A 23,374-nucleotide genomic window follows, 5' to 3' on the forward strand; every position below is an offset into this window, starting at 1 on the left:
TGTGCCATAACCATGCACATGCGTTGTTCAGCACATGCGTGGTTAAAGCACCGAACAAGGAAGTCGTGGTTAACAAAAGCATTCTTCCGCTTTCGTTTTCCAAGACTTTGTTGTTCGGGAGTCGTGGTTAGGGATGTTTCCCATCCAGACTCCTACATTTTTGAGAGCCTTTTAAAGTATGAGTGCAGATTTGCACCTTCTAACTGCAATGCAAAGTCCGGGACAGTGATGTAGCATCAGAACCTATTTAGAAGTGTTTTTGACAATAAACTGAATGTTGCCAGGTGCAAATGCTTTGAATTATTCAAAATGCATGCACATTTTTTGTGGTTCATCACTCTTCACAGATCTTCGCCTCTCATGTCTCCACTGACATTGCGGTTCAAAGCCTTGCTGCCTTTGTGAACAACTGGCAACTGGCCATGAATCCACCCAATCCCTGGGCTTCTTTGAGCCTGTGAAAAACAGAGGCAGCTTTTATCTGGAAACAACAGCACATATAGGAGGCCCTTTTTGAGTAATTTCTGTTCCACCATATGGAAGAAACTGTGCTGTTGTTGCACTACATACATATTATGGAAACTGAAATACCTTGGTAGTGTCAATCAAAAAGGATTTTTGGTGCCCAGTAGATCCAGTCTCTATTGTTTAATGGTCTGGTCGCAACAGATCTGTATGGTATTACCAGTTTCAATTTCAATGCTGGAACTCTGTGAGCCCAGCCCACAGGAAACATGAAAAGTCTCCTTGTGCCATGACTATGTTGAACCAGTTTTCTGGGAACAACTCCATGTTCTGTGTATTTTGGAAAGCAAACCATGTTGTTGCTGTAAGAATTTCTCTCTTCCTCTTTAGCATGGTAATACAGGAATCAAATTCTCTCCTTTCAATTTGCACCAAGTGTTGTGTGAGCCTTCTGTTTAGAAGGGCTAAGAACTGGCAAGCATGTGGGCTTTTCTGCTGCTGAAGATAGCTTTATTTACCATGACGTTTTAACCTGTTTTAGAATTCTCATGGCGACTTTTTGCTCAGAGAGATGTTCAGGGACCTCAGATTAGTACAGTACGCAATTAACTGATTACTGTTCTGGTAGCGTGCAGGTTGTTAGAATGTAGCTATAACTTAAGCCCTAAAGTAACAATAACTTACACCCACACTATGCACTGATAATTATTTACCATATTACATTCCTCATGACATTTCCTATGACATAATTGATAACATGACTCCAACTTCTGAAATGACATCATTGATAACAAAACTGTGCATTGAGAGCACAAGTTGTAGTTACTTTAGGGCACAGGTTATAGTTAATTGAGATAACTATAACTGCTGAATTTCAGTGGTTTTGTTTACAAAGGAATGTTTAAACTGACTTTTTCACCTAACTATAACATCCCCTTAAAATTAGCTTTTTTCAGTGACTTTCTAAGGCAGTGGTTTCCAACCTGTGGTCTGGGGAACCCTGGGGGTCTGCGAAGCCTCCTCAGGGGGTCCTCAACTGCCTAGAAATTTAAATAATATTAACATATCAGATCCCCAGCTTTCAGTAATGACTCAGTGGGGGGGTCACCGGATTCCAATAATGATTCAGAGAGGGTCCACAGAAGTCAAAAGGTTGGGAACCACTGTTCTACGGTGTTATTTTAATGTACGGTAAGATATTATTACAATTCCTAACTACAGCATCATATTAACCTTTGTTTTTTCCAGTGAGTATATATATATATATATATATATATATACACACACACACACACACATGCACACACATACATTCCTCAGGGCTGCATCTAATTTCAACTTTAATAGGGGAGGGCTGTGCACTCCCCCACTCTGGCCCTTCTCATGCGCCGAGGACCCCAGGGCCGGAGGTGGGTGCCTTAGTGCCCCCTAAAGGCACCTGTATATCATATTTTGGGGCCATGGGAATAGCATTAGGGTCCCAGCAGTCCCAGCCGGCTCCCCACATATATAGATATATTGAAATCTCAGTCCTCTTAGTTGGGACCCTACGACTGCAGTGCACATTCGGGTGAGGCGCCCACATGCATCAGATCACTCTTCATCATTCGTGAAGACACGAACTCCAGTGCAAAAGAAAAGGTGAGGCTCACATTTGAGTTGAAAGTTTAATCCAGTGCAATCACCAAATATATCACCCTATACAACACCCAACACATTTAGGTGTGTAACACACCTTGGTCAAACTTGTTAAACACCAAAGAAATAGACACCAGTGCAAATAAACAACCGAGGAGAGCATAAAATTGCTTGTGCCATGGTGTTAATATGACTACCTTTTGAAATGTAGTAAAAGTATGCAATGTGTCCTATTGAGCATGGTTCGAAATGTGGAAATCTGGTTCCAGTACATTAAAAAAATGTAAAACAAAGTCTCATTTCAAGGAAAAATACATGCCCAAAGGGTAAGGCCTCGTAAATGCATCTGACCACAGGCAAATGTGTCGGTCAATGTAGAGTATGGTTGAACAGAGTACAATGAAATATGGTATCCTGCTGAACAATTATAAAGTACCAGGATTGTCAAGTAACCACTATTTGGGGCATAAAGTATAGAAACAACAACATCATTATGCATATGGGTATGAAATCACAACATACAAAGTAAAGGGAATTTCCATTCTCAAAATAGGCATGTTAATAGCCAGCGCAGACATTATACATAATGTTGTACTATAGTCCCAGTGAGAAATGGCATGTAACAAGGTAAGATAACCCATATATAAAGCATCACACCATGCTGAATAAATGAGGACCCCCACCACAGTACAGAGCAGGTGATTAGTGAAAATACTTGTTCCATCCTTAGTATAACCAGAAGTTCAGAGTCCAAATGGTATGGCAAACATAATCCCAACTAAGCCCTAGTGGGCATAGGGTTCTAACAATATATCACAAGTTGAGTCAAAGTTCTACATCACATCTCTTAAACCATATTATATGTACCAATATGAACAGCTTAAAGGCCAAATGGAAAAGAAAGAAGTAAGAAAAGTACAGAAAATAGTAGAAATAATAGAAAAGTTGTCTTATCTTATTGATTCCCACAGATGCAAAGAAAAGAGTAGAGAGTTACTCAGCCCCACACTCAAAGACAAGTAGAAAAAGGTCCAGCAGTGTTGCATTGTCCCAAGAAAAAGGTTAAAAAAAAACAAAAAAAAAAAAAAAAGCAGAAGGGGGCAAGGTAGGAATACCCCGATAACATAAGCCTGGTGGTAGGGTCCCAATGGGACCCTACTGGGGCTATAAAAAAAATAAAAAAAACATGGCAAAAAGTATAAATAAAAAAACAAGCATGGTCTCCTGGGCTTTTTTTTATTTTATTTACCCTGGATGGGCCAGGTCCCAGGTGGTGGATTTTCTATTATGAAGGTGGGATGGGGCATGCGTAGTCCCCCTTCCCAGGCCAATTTCAGCACTAAGGACTGCCATCCCTGGGGCCCGGCTGAATCAATTAAGGGGTAGGAGGGCTGTGTGTCCCCCCTCCAGGGCCAAATTCAGCCCCCAAGGACCACCATCTCCCCCGGGCCAGACTGATTTAAAGAATGGGGTGAGGGGCCAGATGGCCCCACCAGGACATTTTCAGCCCCGGGGACCAACTACCCCAGGGCACGGCTGTGCACTTTCTAACAAAGGGAGTCAGTCTGTCACCCTCCTGGAGCCATTAATGATCCTGGGGATCACCACCCCCCTAGGGCTGGCTCCTGCTATGTCCCGAGATGCCCACCCTTGGGACTTAGTGGTTTCTCTGCCCATACTGGTGCCTCTATTTGCTCTCGCTTAGCAGGAGCTATTTGAAAGCATCCACCAAGCGAGAGCAAACAGTAAGTCCACTCCCAGCAAGCGGTACCATGTAAAATGCCCCTGCCTATTGGGAGCGGACATTTGATCTGTTTCCTTTCCTGCTATAAAGCAGGCAGGGAAACAGATGAAAACATTGCTCCTGCTCACAGCAGGGAGCAGCATATTAAGCTGCTCCTTGTGGGCGGGAGCAATGCTGGCTTCTGCAGGAGGCAGTGAGCCGGTTGAGGCTGCATGGGCATTAGGGTTTCCCCCGCGGCCTCCGAAAAATGGCAAGTATGTGCCTTGGGTGGGCTCCAGGGCACCCACCATGTAGTGGCCAGGTCCCAGGGGATGGGATCCCTGGGGCCAATATTGGCCCAGGGCAGCAGGCTGCATGCCCCCCTCTACTTTTAGTGTCTGAGCAGGCCATGAGGGATGGGGTCCCTGGGCCAATATTTGCCTGAGGAGGGGGGCTGCATGCCCCTTATGTTATTCCATTAAAACTCAAGACACATCTTCAACTCCATCTGAACCTTAGCCTCTCTCTTTTAAACACTTTCCTAACTCATCAATTATTTTCGGCCTATTACACTCATTTTTCAAATTATGTATATTCTTTTTACTTTATCCTTTATTATTCAATCTGAGTCTTCCAACACCTGCATAGTTCAAAGTAGTAACTAAACTTCTGACCAAGGAACTAAAATCGGGTTCTTTGCTGGTTGGGTACACAAGTATTGCTGTATGATTATGCCTGTATCGCTCTGCTGCTAGATATTTATGATTTTTTATTTATGTATGTAGTTGACAAACATTTTATGAGATATTATACTAATTTATAGTAAATGAAAGAAGTAATAAATCATGCCTGAAGGAGGTGAAATGGCAGTTGGCATTGAAGAATAAATAAATTGCGAATTGGAAAATTACCCGAAAGAAAAATTTGAGTGTATAACATTTTAAATTATGAAAATTTTGAAATATAGAATTGAGGATGTTTTTGTTTGTCAGAAATAGGACGATTATGTAATTAATAGGGCATGGTGTAACAATGTATTTGACGCTTGTTATGGGATAATGTTGATAGTATTTGTTTCATGTCGATCAAACTGCAGGATATAGTTTCTAGAGGCGGTAGGGCTTGGACATTGTATTATGGAATTATGGGCTATGAGTAAGACCGACACGGTTGAAACGCGTCAGCCCTAAACAATACAGTGTATAATGGAAGAAGAATAAATTGATTGGGCAAAAGAAGTCTGGAGTGCCAGCTTTTCCTTTCGAGAGATGATTGAAAGGACAGGTTGTGAATATTCACGGGTCCTGTGCCTGTAGCTGAGCACCAACCCCGATAGCAGTAGCAGTCAGATATTAGCAGGGACTTGGATGATATATATATATATATATATACACACATACACACTAGCTTCTGCGGCATACCTTATTCATTGTTTGGCTACTTGTTGGGCACCTTGTAGAGTGTAACAGAGCTTTTTCTCAACTGTTTGATTACGTATAAAGCATGAGGCATCACTTTGGGTATAATATCTTCATGTATACTTTTAAATCAGGTTACCTGTGTTATTTCCATACAATACATCTTCTGATAATTTGCCAACCTTTGTATCCATGGATTAAGGAACTGGCTTAAAGTCACTAACTGAATGTGGGTGTCCTCAAAGAATCATCTACCTCCCTGCACTAAATAGCATTCTAAATTTTAACAGTGATTAGAAATTGAAGCCTTCTGGCCTCCTCCAAGACCTAATACAATATAAATAAATAACTGTGTTGCACATTTCCCTTTGTCTGCTAGAGTCCATGCTGGACACCTGTCTTTGAAAGATGTAAAGGTCCCGGTTCTGGGGAATAGGAGGGTGGATGGTTGGGGTGTGTGCGAATATATCTTTATATTCTGAGGGTAATATTGCTGTATGGGGAGGTTATATTATCCAAACACAAATATCAGCCATTTGTGTTGGCTTCCATTACATAGCAATACTGAAGAATGTGGGACACATCAGGAACAGTAGAGGTAGTAGGCTTATGGTACTCTCTACAAATATTCTAGCAAGATCATTAGTATTGGCATTCAGGACCAACTTAACCTTCTACACTATGGATATGTGGAAATCAGAGGTTGTCGTATTGTTCTCCTGAAGAAAGACATGAAGACATTGCAGACATCTGACTGAGCCTCTATTGGAGCCTCTAAAACAGGCTAGGGAAGCTCGCCTCCTGATCAGCTCTGATACCAATTAGAAGTACGTGGTTCACTGTGGTTCTAGGCATATCACTTTGAACATGTCTCTCAAGTCTGTATTGATCTGGAGATAGAAGTGTTTGTAGCATACTCAAGAGAGTTCTGCTGTCTCAACTTGTGGACATTGGAAAAGCTTTTGTAATCTATTGCTCCGCTCGTGGAGGACCCGAACTGTGCTTAAGTGGTCTGAGGATTCATGAAATATATCTGCAGTTCTCTAACTATGCAGAATCTTTGTTAATGTATAGTTTTGCTGTTGAAGCAAATATTGCCTTTTTGGAGGACTCTCTCCTGGTACTGAAGGAAAACCGTGACACAATGAAACCATTCACAGGAAATCCAGGTAATCAGTGAAAGCTTCAGTAACCACAGCACTGGTCCCTTGAGCCTCCTGTAAATACATCACATAAGCAATGGCCCCCTTGACCTGTTAAGGTGTCAGGAAATCTGCTGAAAGAGATTCAACTGAGGAAATTCAACAGGAGAACCCCAAGACTTCACATCACACCACAGTTATCAAAAAGCAACTTTTCCCAATTAGATCTTGACGTATTGGGACCCAAGGATCTTTGTTAAAAATACAATTTGAGATTGGCTCCCTCTAAAAGATAAAGTGCAAAGATTAATTACTATACTAACCTTAGTCCCTCCCTATCTGACTACATGCAGGCATACGTTGGCTCATCTTAGTGGTATAAACCAACTGTGCTGCAAACACTTAAATCTCCTATTCCCCATATTAACATTGCACTTGTGTCAATAGCTCTTTCAATATGTGGACGAGAAATCATCGAGTTTTTTTGTGGGTATCCCACTCTGCCAAAGTCTAAATAAGAAATAAGCACCACTGGCCTTTCCACCACAGGACAGCATGGTGGATTTCACGAATGATGGATGTGGCACAGACCAGTGATGGCACAGCGTGTGCATGCAAATTCATTAAGTTATGTGGACCCCTCAGCCTTGCTGAAAACAAGGCACCTACATGAAAAATGTTTTCAGATTTCATGTGAGACATGCAGGAGCTACACCATCGGGCATTACAACTGAAGTTCAGGCTCAGAAACAATAAAGGAGTCTATTATTAAAAGGTCTGTTGCCAGGTACCAGAGATTCGGCTAAATATCCTGACATAAGATCACATTTTCCATTAAATAAGCAGACACTAATTCAGTCCAGAAGTTTTATTCCAACTTAATTTCAATAATACACATAAAACAATTCTCGCGTAGTAATGCAATCCTGTTGTAGGATTCATGTTCACTACTGGTTAAACGGCCAAAGGGGCCTCTCGATAAGGTATTACTTTATATTCACATATCCAGCCATTTAATAGAGATATTTCAACTCGCTCTTCCACGGGTATTTTCTTGTCTATTTACAGGCAGATCCAAACTCCAGATGGTCATGAAACACATCAAATGCCATCAATGCTCTGGTTTTCTTTAAAATACCCTCCTGGCGCACCTTGCTTAGCGCACCTGCACGTGTCTAAACTGATCTATTATGCATGAAACCCGCGAGAGATATTTTTACCTCTGCACCACCTGTCACTATAATTCTGAACCTCTTTTAAACAGAAGAATATCATCATATTTACTTTTAAACCATCTGTTACACACTTCAGTATGTCTGTAAAATATGTCTCCTATTCATTCGACAACCGCTTGGATCAACAAGCGGCCTTCCACGTTTGCATAATCCAGTAATTGATATAACATCACCACGCCATTTATGTTTCCCCATGGATATTTTACAACACGTTTGCAAATTTCCTATGTGACACTACAACAATTTTTATTATTTTCAAAAATAAAGCTGCACCACTTTCTCGTGTGCTGCCAATAGTTCACCATTGGAAAGAGATCGTAATGTTTTTCATTGTAAAATATTTTAACAAATAAATAGGTCATTCATAATCATAAATACATCTTGTGCTCTGATTAAATATTTTGATGAGAAGAAGTCCAGGACACTTTGCAGGCGTTTGCCCTAAAAGTGAGGAACAGAAAAACCTGTAGCAACATAACTACTAAATACAGCTATGTGTTTTGGAGCTACAAAGAGGAAGTCGCACAGAAATGTGAGTGGAGTGTATATGTCTAGTCCGTCCACTCTTGGTATTTTAATTTATCATAAAATCTATAATTTCAAGAAGAGCGTTATCATTAGTACCCTGGACAGCTACCCGGGTCAGGGTCATTATTATGATTTGCTATATGAAACGTTACTCCTGTGCAGTCTTTGAAAAGGTTATGGTAGGTGAATAAAGGAGGCAGGATTCTACTGACCATACACGAAAAGTCACAAACATCATGGAGATAAACGGAGTATCTTAATTACAGAAAACACAATTTTTGCAGCCCTTCCCAGATAGTTTTATTTAAAGGGTGTCCAGTGTGCACATTGTTTTTGCTAAAGAGTGGGTATGCAAATCAAGTCTGTATGTTTTTCCAACTTCTTTCTGGGTTACTTTTCCATCAATAGATTGATAACGTACTTTTGTCCTTAACATGTATTTGTCATTGATGGTCTATCACCAAACCTATGCTAAGTAGGTGAAGGGTACTCATAACAGTTTTGTTAAATAATAAACATAATTTATGTAAATGCATATTTTCTGTTTGTTTTTAAAACAGTATTTAACCAAAAGAAGGATGTAACAAATAAAATATAACAAAAGATAAAATTACATTGAAGAGGCTTCCCATATACTAGATTTGTTTCCCTGTGTAAAGCCATTGTCACGGGCAATCTGTGAGGCATCAAGCTATGGCTTGAACTTTGCACTGTAGCACTAAATGTGTGAATGTGTGTTTATTAGTACAATTACTTTAAATAAGATGTGTTGTTGAGACACGTTTATTTCAACTGCCACTGTATAAAATTTACATAGTGACTCTTTAGTTATGAGTTTGAAAAAAGTCATTTATGTTTACCTTATAACTGCCACAGTGTTATTAATCTGTGTGAAACTTTCCAAGAGAAAGAACATTCGGATTAACTTCTACTTGCTACGTTCCGAGGATCACGGGAGCTCCAAGAGCTAACAAGAAAGAGAGTGGTAAAAGAAAAAAAAAAGAAAAAAAAAAGTTGCTTCTTAATTTTAATTCCCACATCAAACTGTCCTCTGTTACAGGGAAACACTTAAGGAAATTGGCTTAGACCCTAATTTTGCTCAGGAAACCCTTTCACTTGTTTGGTGTAAATATTTTCAGTAGTTTTGATAATAACTGGAACACCTCCCAAGTAAAGAGCACTATTCACACCAAAAGGTAACATGGTATGTAACTCCTAATTATTATAGACATAATTTCGAGGATACTTTCAAAACAGACCATTTCTGGCATCAGCAATAGATATTAACAGTGTAAATCTTTATCTGACTCAATGCTTTATTAGCCCTCTGATCTTGAGAAAATGTCAGTTCATTTGTCTCTAAATTTATTAGATTTATGAAAACAGCTTACACAAATGTGTTGTCTTTACCAATAAGACAACATGGGCAGTAAAAGTCCCACCCCATAGAACTACAGTGATGACACTGATATTTTCCTTCAGAGCCTAATGGTTCTTCCTTTTATTTCTCTTTGACATATGGGCTTAATACCAGTTTTGTATCTCCCTTTGGATGAATCATTATCTGAAGATTCCCCTGAGAGCTGCATTTGTTTCTGCAGTACTAATTTGCTCCAATTATTTTACCACATGGTACACACACTCGCATGATGGACAAGGCATGTCTACCATTAACCCAACTAATGGATAACTAAATTTAGCTAAACTGGTCCTGAAGAAGGAGCTGGAGTTTGATTATTAACTGAAACACATTGAACTATTCCCTTGCACTGTAGGCTTTGAACAATAAAGCCTCTTCTTTCCCTTAAACGTCCCAAATATGCCACAATTTAACAATATCCGTGAGCTATGTTTATTGAGTTTTTAAAGGGCTATCTCAACATCTTAGTATGTTTCCTTTCGTGTGTGTGTATATATTATGATGAATACATTTATAGTATATCAATCTTTTATTGTAATAGAGCTCATATTAGGGTTTTCATCTTGCTCTGAGTTAGGAAAGGGATGAGATTGGGAGGGCTTACAAAAAAATCGAACTGAAAGACCTGTCTCATAGTGACCAGAACTGTGTGGATTGTTCATCTTGTACTATCCCCATGAGCGAAGACAGAACTTTTATCTTACTCTCAAAACAAATGTCCTCTGCAATTTTTGTTTTTCCATGGTACCTCGTTGATCTTACCCTCAATAACTTGACGCTGATCCAACCCCAAAGGTTTCAAATAGGATTGATTGGCAATGCCCTTCACTGCTTCTCCCCCTCTCGTGCCAGCACACACCAGTTCATTTGCTTGGGCACCTCCAGGTGCTAGGTGACCATGATCACCTGTTATGTTCTCCAAGGTTCCACACTGCCCCATTATCTTCAACATCTACATGGAGCCCCCTTCACTATCAAAAGACAACAGCAATAAAATTCAACAATACACCAAGGGCACATGCCTCTATTTCAAACACTCCACTGCCTGAGACATCCAATGCCTCAAACACTGCCTACATCTTAACTGGACCTGGATGACCAGTACCTAACTGAGTTCAACTCCACCAAGGCAGAATTCCTACTATTCATCAAGAACAAAGTGCATCCAGCAGTGCAAACCTGGTTCAACTACATGAACAAGGATGTATTCAACCCCCAACTTTTGCCAACTGCCAAGGCACATATATTCAACCTGGAAACAGAAGGCAAGGAACACATTAAAGAAAAAATGAGGCTGGCTTGGTACCAGTTATCTCTAAAGAAGAAAGTTAACAGGCATACTTCTAACATGCCTCACTATGGGGTTGGTTCATTGGAAAATAGTTCTAGAATTGCAGTGTTCATAGCATTCAAATTATTTTTATCTACTTGGGTTTTTGAGCAGAGAAATTGTGGACCCCTCAAATCACTTTTGGGAGGGGACAGAAGAAAGAAGAGTTAAGATATACGATGTCTTACTTTACATGGACTTGTAGTGTTGCCTTTCACAAAAAGGTGGTGGATGTAACCTGGTGAGATTTCAACATTTTCCATAGCTAGGGAGACCAATAAGTAGGATTTGAGAACACAAGAGCTCTGTGGTGTGCAGTCCAGAGTTCTAAGGTTAACCCACAAGACCTGCCTACATCATCACTCAGACACCACTCCAGAAACACCATAACCTACATTTTAGCATACTTTCTCTTTATCCCTTGAGAATGTGTGCGTTACTCCAGGCAAAATAGCACAAAGTGAACATCTCACTTAATGACAAATGGTTATTATGAATATCTGTGTGGATTTCGTACAGACTGTTGGGCTGTATAACTCTCAAAACAATCAACAGTCAAGTCTCAGAGTTTTGTGTCAACCCGCTTCCCTTTGCACTAAGTCAAAGCATGGTCTATGGAGAAGCTTCTGAGGGAAGTGTAGGAATTGGGAAGTGTAGACCAAAAGGGAAAACAGTTATTTACTGGGATGTTTTAATGGGTGGGAGACTGCCCTGTCCAAAATGAGTTCCCCAGTAAAGATTGGTATGATTCTTATTGGAAATGTCTTTCATTGTATCAAGAACAGAGGAACTGTAGAAGGCAGGAATGTGGCCTTAAAAAGGCAACTATCCAGTCAGTCCTGGGTTGGTCACTGAGAAAGGACATGTGCTCAACTTTCATACTCTACTTTCTATACACAGACAAGTGAAGCTGGTTCCTAGTAGAGAAGTGTACAGTGTTAGACTCGTAATTTATGGAGAACAGATACATTTCAAAAGCATTTGGGAGTGAAGTGGGGGGTGTTAAGATGCTCAAGGCAGGCAAATATATCCTAATATTACCTTACTTTCAGTTCTACAGAGAGAATCATCACCAAAGGTTAAACTCTGAGTTTCTTATTTAGACAAAACTGCCATATTGTATGGATAATGTGCATTTAGAGTTACTGCCAAAACATATGTTTAAATGTGAATGAACAGAAATCTAATATTTCAGGTACTTCTAGCAAGCAAACAGCCAGAAAGACAATGGTTTAAAATTTGAGATCAGAAGCTATTAGCTTTCAGAGGGATTAACCCGGGGCATGGGGAGTTCCAAATCATTTGTTTCTAGAGAAGCAAATGGTGTGAGAGCTCCTTCATCATACAGCATGTTGGTAGGGTTTGACAATTTAACTGATGTTCCCTTATAACTGGCAGTGATGGGTCTATGCATTCTTAAAAAAATAATAATGAAGGGTTTAATCTGAATGAAATATGTGTACTGGAATATTGTTTGTGAAGATATATTGACAGAAGTTGAATGGAGGTGGAATTAAAATTTTAGAACATTTAGGAAATATGCAGGAAGAAGTTAAGGAATTTCATTTTTTTTGTCACTCAATAACCCTGAAGTCATTTCAGTTAGTTGAAATAAGTCCATAAGAAAATGTAAGAACCCACATAATGGTTGGATTTAATGATAATACCAAGTTCTGAGTAAAGAAATGGAATATCTCTTATACACACTCTGAAGCTACAATTTGATTATCAGCCAAGGCACTCACATCCTTAAATTCTTCCGAAAGGACATAAACTACCTACCCTTTCCTTTAGAACGACTTGGATTTGTTTGGGGGCTTTATGCCATGGCTTGCCAATATTCTTTTGCAAGAAGTAGAAGACCTGGGAGCCAGATGTATTACTGGTCAGGCTGTGTTGCAGTATTGTGTTTGTGCTGCATATGTGGTGAGTTGCAGTGAAACTATGTGATGTTTGGATGTATTCATTTGTAAATGGGTCATCTGCAAACACTCATTGGAAACCTACCTCATTTGCATTCATAAGGCAAGATGCTTTCTGTGAATGCTTGAAAAGGCTGAATGTAGCAAACTAACTTTTCTATATGATCACCTGAGGTTTTTTGCCATTTCCGGACTCTATTTTTGCTGGTATTCCAAAATACTGGCATTGAAAGTGGCATGAGGAGCTAGGAAATACAGATGTTTGGACAGGAATGTTCACCTCAGTGTTATGCTAATCTAGTATGCGAGGAGGTGAATCCTGTTACTTGACCATGCATGGACCAAGATCTATCCAGTGATCTGGAGCAGTGCACCCTCAGAGTGGACAGAGAACTCCATTCCCTATCTTGTGGTTAGGACACAAGGAGGTGACAGCAGCTTTTTGTACCTGTGAACCGATGTAGTTGACTCAACCTTTTTATTTGTGCCAGTGAGAATGTGGCATACTGGTTCCTCTTGTTTAAAGCTCTGCTATTATGTGGAAACACAGAACCTTGCTTGTTGAGTTTGTGTGCATGTGCAGTATGTGCATAGGACACGGGTACTAGTAGGACTCTGTTTATTAGTCTGATAACTGAAAACAGTGGGATCCATTTGGGATGTCCCAGGTTTGCCATGGCGTAAGATGGGGGAGGAGGACAGCTTCACCACAGAGAAGAAGTGTATTGCCTGCATTCCTGTGGCTGGAAGACAGCAGTTCAGACACTTAAGTGAGGAATATAGACACAGATCTACCTTTAGAAATCCCCTATTCCTTGTTAGCAAGGTGCTGCTGATTAGTTCTTTTTGAGCACTTCCATTTGGTAGATGGTACAGGAAACGGTCAGGATTGCAACTTGTTTTTTAAGGGGAGGAAATTCTTAGGTCAGACCTGAACTTTTTTCCATCCCTGATTACTACTTCAGAGAGGCTAATGAAAGCTAGATGCAGAAACTTCACAGTTCATTGTTTCCCTGAAGTGTGGCTCCAGTTTGAAGAAAACTCCACTGTTACCTGCAGGGAGAGGCATCACTTTACACAAAGGCTGTGTCTGGGATAGCAGTGTGAGAAGGAAACTTGAAAGAGAACCATTCCAAAAACCAGTTGTTGAGTTTGAAGCAGTGGATTCACATTGCCCGACAAGAAAATGTCTATATAAGAGGGACCAAAATTATTCTGCTTCATATCAGGAGGGAGAGGGGCAAGGGATGTAGCACTCACAAGACAATTGGGATCAAGGACACTACCCTGTACATTGGATTGAATTATGTAGTATTGAGTACTGCTGTGCAATTAAAAAGTCTGTTATTTTTCCAAATGACAAACACTGGATTGGACAATAAAGTTATTACATCTGTTGATTGTTGAGTTATAAGGTTGTACCTTCCATACTGCCTCCCTGAAAAACCTGTGGCTGCTTGCCCTTGCTACACTAAGAGCCAAGTGTGGAAAGGGTTGTAATTGGCACAGTTTGCAGAACCATGGTAGGGTGGATGCAAAAACACAAACAACCTCAACCTCCATGGTTGGTGTTCAGTAGTCCCTATCTGCCCTGTGGCCCCTTGGGATCAGACAGTCCTGCTTTCATCTTTTTGGCTCAAGACCTACAGCGGGACCTTGACTGTGATTTATCAGACTTCAATTGGCCTTCGCTGGCTATAGGCTTTGACTCTGTCTTGCTGAAGGTTCCTGGCTTCCATTTCAGAGATTAAGTCAGAAGGTAAAAACTTCATTGTGATGACCCACTTGATGTATCTGACCTTTTCTCCATTGCAGTCAGCCCGAAATAATGTCCAAGTCCTGATTAGCTTCAAACTGCTGTCTTTCAATCATGTTTTTCTTTTTCTAAGCACTTTTTGCCTTAAAACATTAAAATTCAGATCTGTGGTTCCTCTTATCCAAACAGATTTAGAACTTCAGATCTGCTCCTCGCCTTATCCAATTTTAATGGTCTTGGTGTCATTTATGCTCATTATATTTTCCTTATTTGGTGCATTGGTTTAGGAACTTCATTTGATTAAGTTCTTTACTATAAAATTGATACATAACATAGTCAAGAAAAAACAATAAAGAAATAACGTTGACATTAAAGTAAGCTTGTATGTAACATTGCTAGACACTGACTTTGCCTGGAGAAGAAAGTACAAAGGTACAAATCCTCCATTTTACTGTGTTTACAACTGAAGGGAATAATGTGGGTTACCAGCTAGGTTGTTCAAGTGGAAAAAGAGACCAATTTCTGAGCACGTCTTTACTTAGAGAAACAGAGCTGGTACTATGTAAAGTAATTATGCTTCAGTTCCCTCATCTACCAAAACCGGAAATACATAGAAACGGGAAATGTTAGAATTAAAGATAATCCAAAAACGGGTGTGTCTATGTTTACCTAGCAAAGGTATCACTTGAAGAAACGTAAGTAGCATATTATGTCAATTGCCAAGACAGGGGCACGTGATCACACATATTTGATCTGCTTGCTCAATTTTTTACAAGGCATTTGATGCGCCGAACAGCATCTTGTTTCTGTCACGCCATAACTACCAATGAAAATAGAACGTTATTTACAAACAGTACTTATGCAAGCTTATTTGACAATAATTGAAGGATATAGCCTAAAAGCAGTCAGACGGGTCACCATTCGTACATGCTTAGCACGGTCTGTATCACCAACTAGCCTGATTCTGATACTATTTCTTTATAATTCTACAATCTGAGCATATCCTTGTTAAACCCACTGTGTCAACACCTTTGCTCTCACTGCACTTGCGGTAGGAGATACATTTGAATGTAGGAAGAAACATATTGTAAGCACTTTAATTGTTTGAACATAACACAATTTGCAGTTAAGTAATTGCCTGTGCGTTTGTTATCAACTATTTTACCAAATAAACGTCTTACCAGACCGTTCTGCATCCCTGCCAGGTTAGAGGGGGACGTGCTTGATTTTATGGAAGATGGTGCCTCACATTGATTGGTTATGCTCTGCAAAGATGCAATTTTGTTCTCGTTCAACTGCTTATTTAACCACGAAATCACTGCAAAAAATAGATGGAGGTTACTCGTGTGACTTGGTGACTAACCACATCATTCTTAATTATATTTATAGCTATGTTTTATAAAATGCAACATAACGTATTTTGTACTTCGTTGTAATAAGAGTGCTGTTAAAGCACAACACGCACACTTCAAGACAATTGTAATATGTCCACTAAGGAATTCACACATATGTCCCAAAACAAAATCAGCTTTTATTTCACAAAGCTTAACAATTCGCAAGTTTATGTGTTTTTTCTTTTTTTAAATTGTTAGTTTAAGCTTCACCGCTTCGAAACGTATGAAACACACAAAGTCCAAAATGGAATAGGGTAACAAAAAGGGCCCAGCATGACAGTAGAGCCACAAGTTGCACCAAATGACAACCTAATTTTCCATGACGGGAGTTCCGTAGAGGGACTTCCAGCATCAGGAAAGGAAAGAGGCTTGTGACAGTCATCCAGCACCTATCCTGTTTCCGCACTACCTCTCGTTGCTACGGCAGCTGTGTGCAACAGTGGGGAAACAATTTCCTGCATATGAACGTCCATTCCATTCAGATTAAAAAAGGCTATAAAAATGATTTAGAAATATTTTTATAAGATCTATGCCTAATCTTAAATAGTTCATTCCTTGACAGACTCGCGTTTAAAAAAAACACCGAACAAGAGGAAGATTCTTACTACAATGACAAAGAAAAAGGAGATCTGTCCTCCAATGTGTTGGGCTAAGACTGGGTAACCAGAGCAAGAGAAGCTAGCCTACTGACTTGAATCCTAACCCCTGTGGATTCCTTTGACATCTGCAGTTTCGATCCTAATATCACAGACCGGATCTGCCCTCCAGGTAGAGGAGTTCTGGAGACAAGGGGCCTTACACTTATGAAAATTATTGCAAGGAGGTTGGCAAGGACTACTAGATATGGTGCACATTCCAAGACATATGCCAGATGTGTCCAAATCGACTGAGAGTCTTACTTGTAGTTGGCAAAACGGAATAATCTGTCAGAACTTCACAGATATCCCACATGCTGAGTTACAAGTTCCTTAGGCTATAACATACTTGTAATATGGTGGACAGGATATCTTCCACGTTTTCACAGAGTATCCCTGTGAAATAAGTCCTTGAGTCATTTAAAACAGGCCTGAATATTTCAATACATCAATTTAGTTAGTAGTGAGTTTAAATTCAATTAAATTTGCAGAATAGACTTTAAACGTTTGTAGAGAAGCATCAGAGGCCAAAGGTGATTCCACAACACACATGGGAGAATGATGCTGTGCCTCTGAATTGTTTAACTGCATTTAGCCGCTTTCAAGCCCCCGTGACACCCCCTGTAACTGTGATCCAGTCTTGAACTCATTACGCTTTTCTCGGACACTCACTTGATAATTGCCCACAGAACCTATTAGAAGTTAAATTATCAGAAAAAGAGAAATGGTGATAAGAAAGAACCAGTAGATCTGAAGACCTCACCTCAGACATCAGCAACCAAACCGCTCACTATTCTGTATGGAGATTTTCTTTGTTTTCATGATTTCTTTCTTTGCCATATCATCCACTCATTTGAAACCATGGAATCCTGGTCTCACACAGTCAACAATCTTGAATCAGTGTCCTGATCGTTGCTCCTTCAAGAAGCTCAGGGGTAAAATCTTTTGCTTACTATAACAACTATTGCTGGGTCCAACCTGCACCCTAGGTCTCACAAAAAATCTTATGAGTGCCGTTACTTATTTTGTTTTTTAGACTGAACCTTTACTCACAGGGTAAACACTTCCTTACTGACTCCCATATTAATTATTGTCCACAGTGACCTATCAACGTGGACTTCGTTTTTAGACCTGGCTCCACATCACAATGTGTGCCCGAATATTTGCCTCTACTCTTCTGAAACAATTGCACATACAGACTGCTTCAAAGTAAAACATTTTCAACTGATGCTATTTGGTGCATAATTCCACCTCCTAGGAAGACTTTTCATTGTATTGCAGGAGTGACTATTAACTGAACATGATTTTGGACAAGTTCAATAAACTGTGCAGTTACGGCACACCAGAGCATTGCCGAGTAAAACATGGTGTTACCAGCCTAACACAGCACTATCTCCCAATGCCACCATACCACCACCACATAATACACTCGTAGCACATCAACACAATACTACTAGCATAACACCACAGCACTACTATCCCATCTTCCACAACTTCAGAAATGAATGCAGAACACTAATACACATCAGACAACTCTGCCACACACTACTTCTCTACTACCGTTCCCACACTTAAAATACCACCTGAAAGCACCTCGCAAGCACCAACCACCATTACATCATGGCACTCTAGCAACTACAATACCAACAACTATCTAGTCCAGCACCACCATGCCCCCACAGCACTGCACTACCACCTCATAACACTGAATTACCTACCACTACATGCAACCACACTACCAAATTCATGTCGCTATCACGTAAATACTATTCTACATCCAAGTAATCAACTCACAGACACAACCCACACACACCCAACCCATAGCAGCAAACTATCCACCGCTTGACTCAGTTTCCCCAACGGCAACATCTCCTAACAGCACATTGAGCTTACTCATCACCAGTGCGCTATCACTCTATTGTTGTACTGTGACCCCACCACTGAATTACCACCTAAGAGAACCACACTATCACCCGCTATCAGCTACCATCAGTACACTGTCAAACCTCAACACTATGCCATCACACCAAAGGCCCTATCTCCTAACACATTATCCTGCCACATTATCAACTCTCACAATCAAACTGCACCGTTCATCATGACTATACCACTCTTTACCACTGCCACACCAATTCACAGTACTATATTACCCCTAAAACAGCTTATTGCAACACCACGCTGTACCTTATTACAGTCCCACCACAACAACACCCAATGGCAATAATACAACAATTTAAAACATAACCACAAACCACATAGGAGTACAACACAATACTACACAAGAAGCAGTCAGCACAAAAAATAACATTATCACAATGTAACACAACTGAACCACCATAATATAAAAACAACCTGAGAACACAACATTCACAGCAAACATAGAACAAAACAGCGCTATGCACAGACATCGTAATAGGATTCAGCTTCAAACAATATAACTATGCACATTAATAAAACACATGTAATGCGAATACAACACAGAATTCAACAACACAATCACAATGTAACATCAGAAAAAGCAAAACAGTTGCAACACCACACTGAACTACACAAAATACCACAACACAATAACACAGCACTAGGTAACAAGAATCAAACCATGACAGCACAATCAAATAACACTACAACCATGAGAACAGACAAGAACAACAAAAGACAATAACTGCAGAACACCCCACTACACTAACAGCACAACAATAACTCAAAACACACACCCACTTGAAAAATTACACAACAGCACAAAAACACAATACAACACAAGGTAACAACATTTAACACAGAAACAGAACGTAGTAACAAATCACCATGGCACAACTACATTTAACTACAAAAACATCACAAAAGCAAAATAGCACAAGAATCACACAATAACATAATAGTAATAACAAAGAACAGCAAATAATACAACACAAAATAGCAAAACCCAGCAGTGCAACTTGATGTGTGTGTTTGCCATTAGGTTGAGTTTTGCACGGTTTTGCATTGTTATTAAGTTGTGGTTGTGTGTGTTGATATTGTGATGTGATGTTATGTTGCTCTGTTATTGTATTGTGTGGACATTCATCTGCACTGGTAGGGCTTCAACTGGGAGTTCTAGGGCATTTTCAGAATGCATAGCTAGTGACGAGTGTTGGAAGAAAGTGTCAAACTTTTATCCTTTTGTGTTTAGGAAGGTAAAGCATTAGCAATGCATATGTATGTGTTTGCTACAGAAAGGTAATGTCATAGTGGCTTGCATTTGGTGTGTGTTTTTGATGTACTACACAACATTCTTTGATGCATATGTTGTTGAGTCTGACAGATAAGATGTGTTGGGCTTGCCCCTCTCTGCAGGGCCACTCACAAACTGACCATATACCCAAGGCTGTAAATTAAGCCTTCAGCACTGATTGTGCCACCCATTTAGGTAGCTTTTTCAAACATATCTAAGGCCTGCAATTACAGCCTGATGGCACTTTAAACTGGCATATCAACCTGGCAAAATAAACCTTTAGCCAGACCTAAACCTTCCTTTTTAGTATAGGTAAGTCACCACTAAGGTAGGCACTAAAAGGCCCATATGGCAGGGTGGTGTGACATGTAAGTTTAAGTTTAACATGTCTTGGTAGTGTAAAACTCTTAAATGTGTGTTTTACTACTGCAAGGCCTGCCTCTCCCATAAGATAACATTGAGTTTCCTTATTACTTTTAATGATCGTTAACTTTTGATTGTGAGCAGGGAGGAAAGTCATGTTTGCTTTCTGAGGAATTGTGATTTAAAACCGTCTTTAAAGGTAAAGTCGGATTGTAAGTCATAATGTTGAACATATGACTTTTAAAAAGCTGGCATTTTCTTGTCCTAACCACTTGGAACTTGTAGCTTGTTCCTGTGTCACATGACTAGGTGTAGTTGGCAGCTGGCCTTTGTGTATTCTTCCTAGGCAGTATAACAAGAGGGTTTGAATGTTGGCAGATTGGGCCATCTTTGGCAGGGTGGAACTGTCATCTACCACACTGGCACTTCAAAAGCCTTGGCTCACTTCACATACAAAGGTCTTCACACTAGCCTATTGAGCCCCTACACAGACTGGGACCCGGGTAGGGAGGCAGGAAATTCCAGACATCCTTTGTAGGGGGAAACGTGAGAAGCTTTTCCTGTTTCACAGTGGGCACCAGGTATAAACAAGCATTTGCAAAGCCAAATAGGTCTCAGCAATGCGAGAGCTATTGGCTTTGTCAAAAATAATGTCTTTTAGCCATGCTGTATAGCAATACGGCTTTTGTTCAGCATGGCTGAAAGATATGGAAAAAAGCGGAAGGACTGAGGCAGCACTATCTGCGTCATAGTGTTTTTTTGTTTAGTAGGAGGGGCAAGACAAGCAACATAAAACAGGAGGGAGTGGAGGACTGGCGGGGAATGGTATGGGATTGTGAAACCAAAATTTCAGCGGTACCCAGAAGGGCAGGAGTGGTGTCATGAACTTTACTTGAGTTAAGAAATTACTCTTTTTAAAAGAGAATTTAGGATGAAACTTCTAAAATGTGGTATACTGAAAACAGTTAATCATATGCACCCTAATAAAAATAAAAGTAATTCCCCAATCCTAGGCATGATACTGTATGAAAAGATAAACTCTGCTTGAATCTTGAGCAAATCGTGTGCTGGGCAGAACTAACAAGGGTTTCCCAGGGGCACGCATCAAAATGTCCTGGCACAGAGTTTTAAAAAAAACAGCTACCCAAGGAAAAAAACAAACTAAGAGTGGCAACTGCAATATTTGGCTTCAATACTTGCAAAAGGTATGAATTTAACCAGCATCTTAGCAACACTGAACTCTTCTTTCATGTGTAATATTGTCAGAACTAGCCTTTTGAGAAGTCATATTTTCAAGTCCATTTATATACCAGAGAGGGGCTTAGATGGATAACTCCTGCCATGTTTAATAAAACAAACACTTATTCAACCATTACCTGTACATACTTTGAGACACCACTGGACGGTGTGGTAACTCACCACTTACAATCTTGGCGAATGATTCCCAAATGTTGACCTGCATTCAGATTCATGGACACCATACAGTGGACCGAAGAATACTAAAATATGCACGTCTTCCTTTTTAACAGAAGACCGCAATCCATTCAGGTGCATACGAAGTGCTCTGGGAGCCTATGCAGTGGACAAAGGCTGGGTACGGTTCAGCGTTTCCCAGCCTATGATCACAGTGACTTCAGATACTGTTTATCTGCCACGGCGGACAGTCCGGGGTGACAGCCCCATTACATGGCACTAAAATCCCACCTCATTGTGAGCTGTATTTTGAAAGCCTGAGGGGCAAAAGGCATAGTCTAGAGCACAGACCTGAAAATGAAACCATGATGACTATCCACTTCATGTAGTGTAACATCGGCCCCACTCTGAGTTTAGCTCAGAATCAACAAGTTTAATACACGGGTGCTGCCTTGCATTGAAATGCAATCTTGCAGGATTTCCTCTTAAACTGAAAAGGTCCAAAAACCCAAGCAATCTGTTCTATTCTCAGCTATTGATCCAGCAAAACTAAAAATGTGGTAAGTAAAAACACACAACTGTTATTTTTTTAATGCAATGGCATTTTCTGTGACACACGTCATCTTCTGGTAACAGAAGACAGATTTCTTCTGTGGGTGCATTTTTTTTCCTTTAAGCTCTACTTTATAAGCCGACCATCAGCTCAACATCGCGCATCACAATACAAACCCCGACCATCAGCTCAACATCACGCATCAGAATGCAAACCTCACACATTTGAATAGCACAAGGGTCCCTTTCCATAGCCTTTCATTATAGATGGTTTGTAGACAAGCAAGTCAGCATGGCAGCAATGTTTACAGAAGCTAGCATCTGGGAGGAGGGTGTTAGGGGTTGGGTTCTATGCTTTTGCGCGATGTCTTCTATCCCTAGTGAAAGTCTCTGATTGCTCAGTCTAGGTGCTCACAACAGCACACTGCCTGGCTGTACTGTAAAATGCACATTGGTCCCATAATGAGGTAGTGTGTGTGTTTCTCTGTCCCTCTTTCTAACAGAGAAATCTCTGCTATCAACAGGGGGTCTCTTTCCAAGGCAATCAGCAATGAAAAATATGCTAAATGTTTTTGCTGATGCTGCCGAAGAACTCCTGCCAGCTTCTGGCCCCAGGGGACATGAGAGCCCGTGTAGCTGACCCACATGTCCACCTATGGAAAAATGACCCCCTTTGATGGCCCAGTGTTCATGAATTCCTTCCAGCACAAGCAGCACTCACTAAAACACTGTCGAACTGGCCCAGGCAGAAGGTCACCTGTACCATCCTCAACTACGTGCTAGAATAAATCCCTTATTCTAATCACTGTATTTGCATTAGTGACAATAGCATGATGCAAAGAAGCCAAAACAACTAGGCTTGTTGAAATTCAAAACTCAACTCCATCTTCCAGCTGCAGCACGAAAGGCTCCATTCTTTCTCTCTGGTGGTAGAAGAGCATGTGAAAACACAAGCACTCCTGGAGAGGGCTTGTAAGCCAAGAAAAAATAAGTCCCTACAATGGTCATAAAAATTAGAGCAGTGGAGGGATAGTGTACTAAATCCGTCCGCTCAGGGAGTGGTAAACCGAGGAAGAGGCATGAGCTATGCATGTCTTTGACAAATGAGGACACCTAAAAATAGAGCGATGATGGTGCCAGCTAATGGGAAGCTTATGGGTGGGGTTGTAAGCCCAGAAGTGGATACAGCATGTCTCAGTTCAGCAAGCGCACTGCCTAGAGCTGAGACC

The 23,374-nt window shown here is 40.4% G+C and overlaps 1 protein-coding gene across 1 annotated transcript in view; it reads right to left on the reverse strand.

Moving 5' to 3' along the window:
* Nucleotides 1-23,374, reverse strand: part of LOC138287290 (spindle assembly abnormal protein 6 homolog) — a 248,489-nt gene that overhangs the window by 69,646 nt on the left and 155,469 nt on the right. Inside the window, exon 13 of the mRNA XM_069227650.1 lies at nucleotides 15,759-15,895. Within this exon, the coding sequence (XP_069083751.1) occupies nucleotides 15,759-15,895 (137 nt within the window). The remainder of the gene's footprint in view (nucleotides 1-15,758; nucleotides 15,896-23,374) is intronic.

This window comes from Pleurodeles waltl, chromosome 1_1, assembly GCF_031143425.1.
Source record: "Pleurodeles waltl isolate 20211129_DDA chromosome 1_1, aPleWal1.hap1.20221129, whole genome shotgun sequence".
Lineage (NCBI taxonomy): Eukaryota > Metazoa > Chordata > Amphibia > Caudata > Salamandridae > Pleurodeles > Pleurodeles waltl.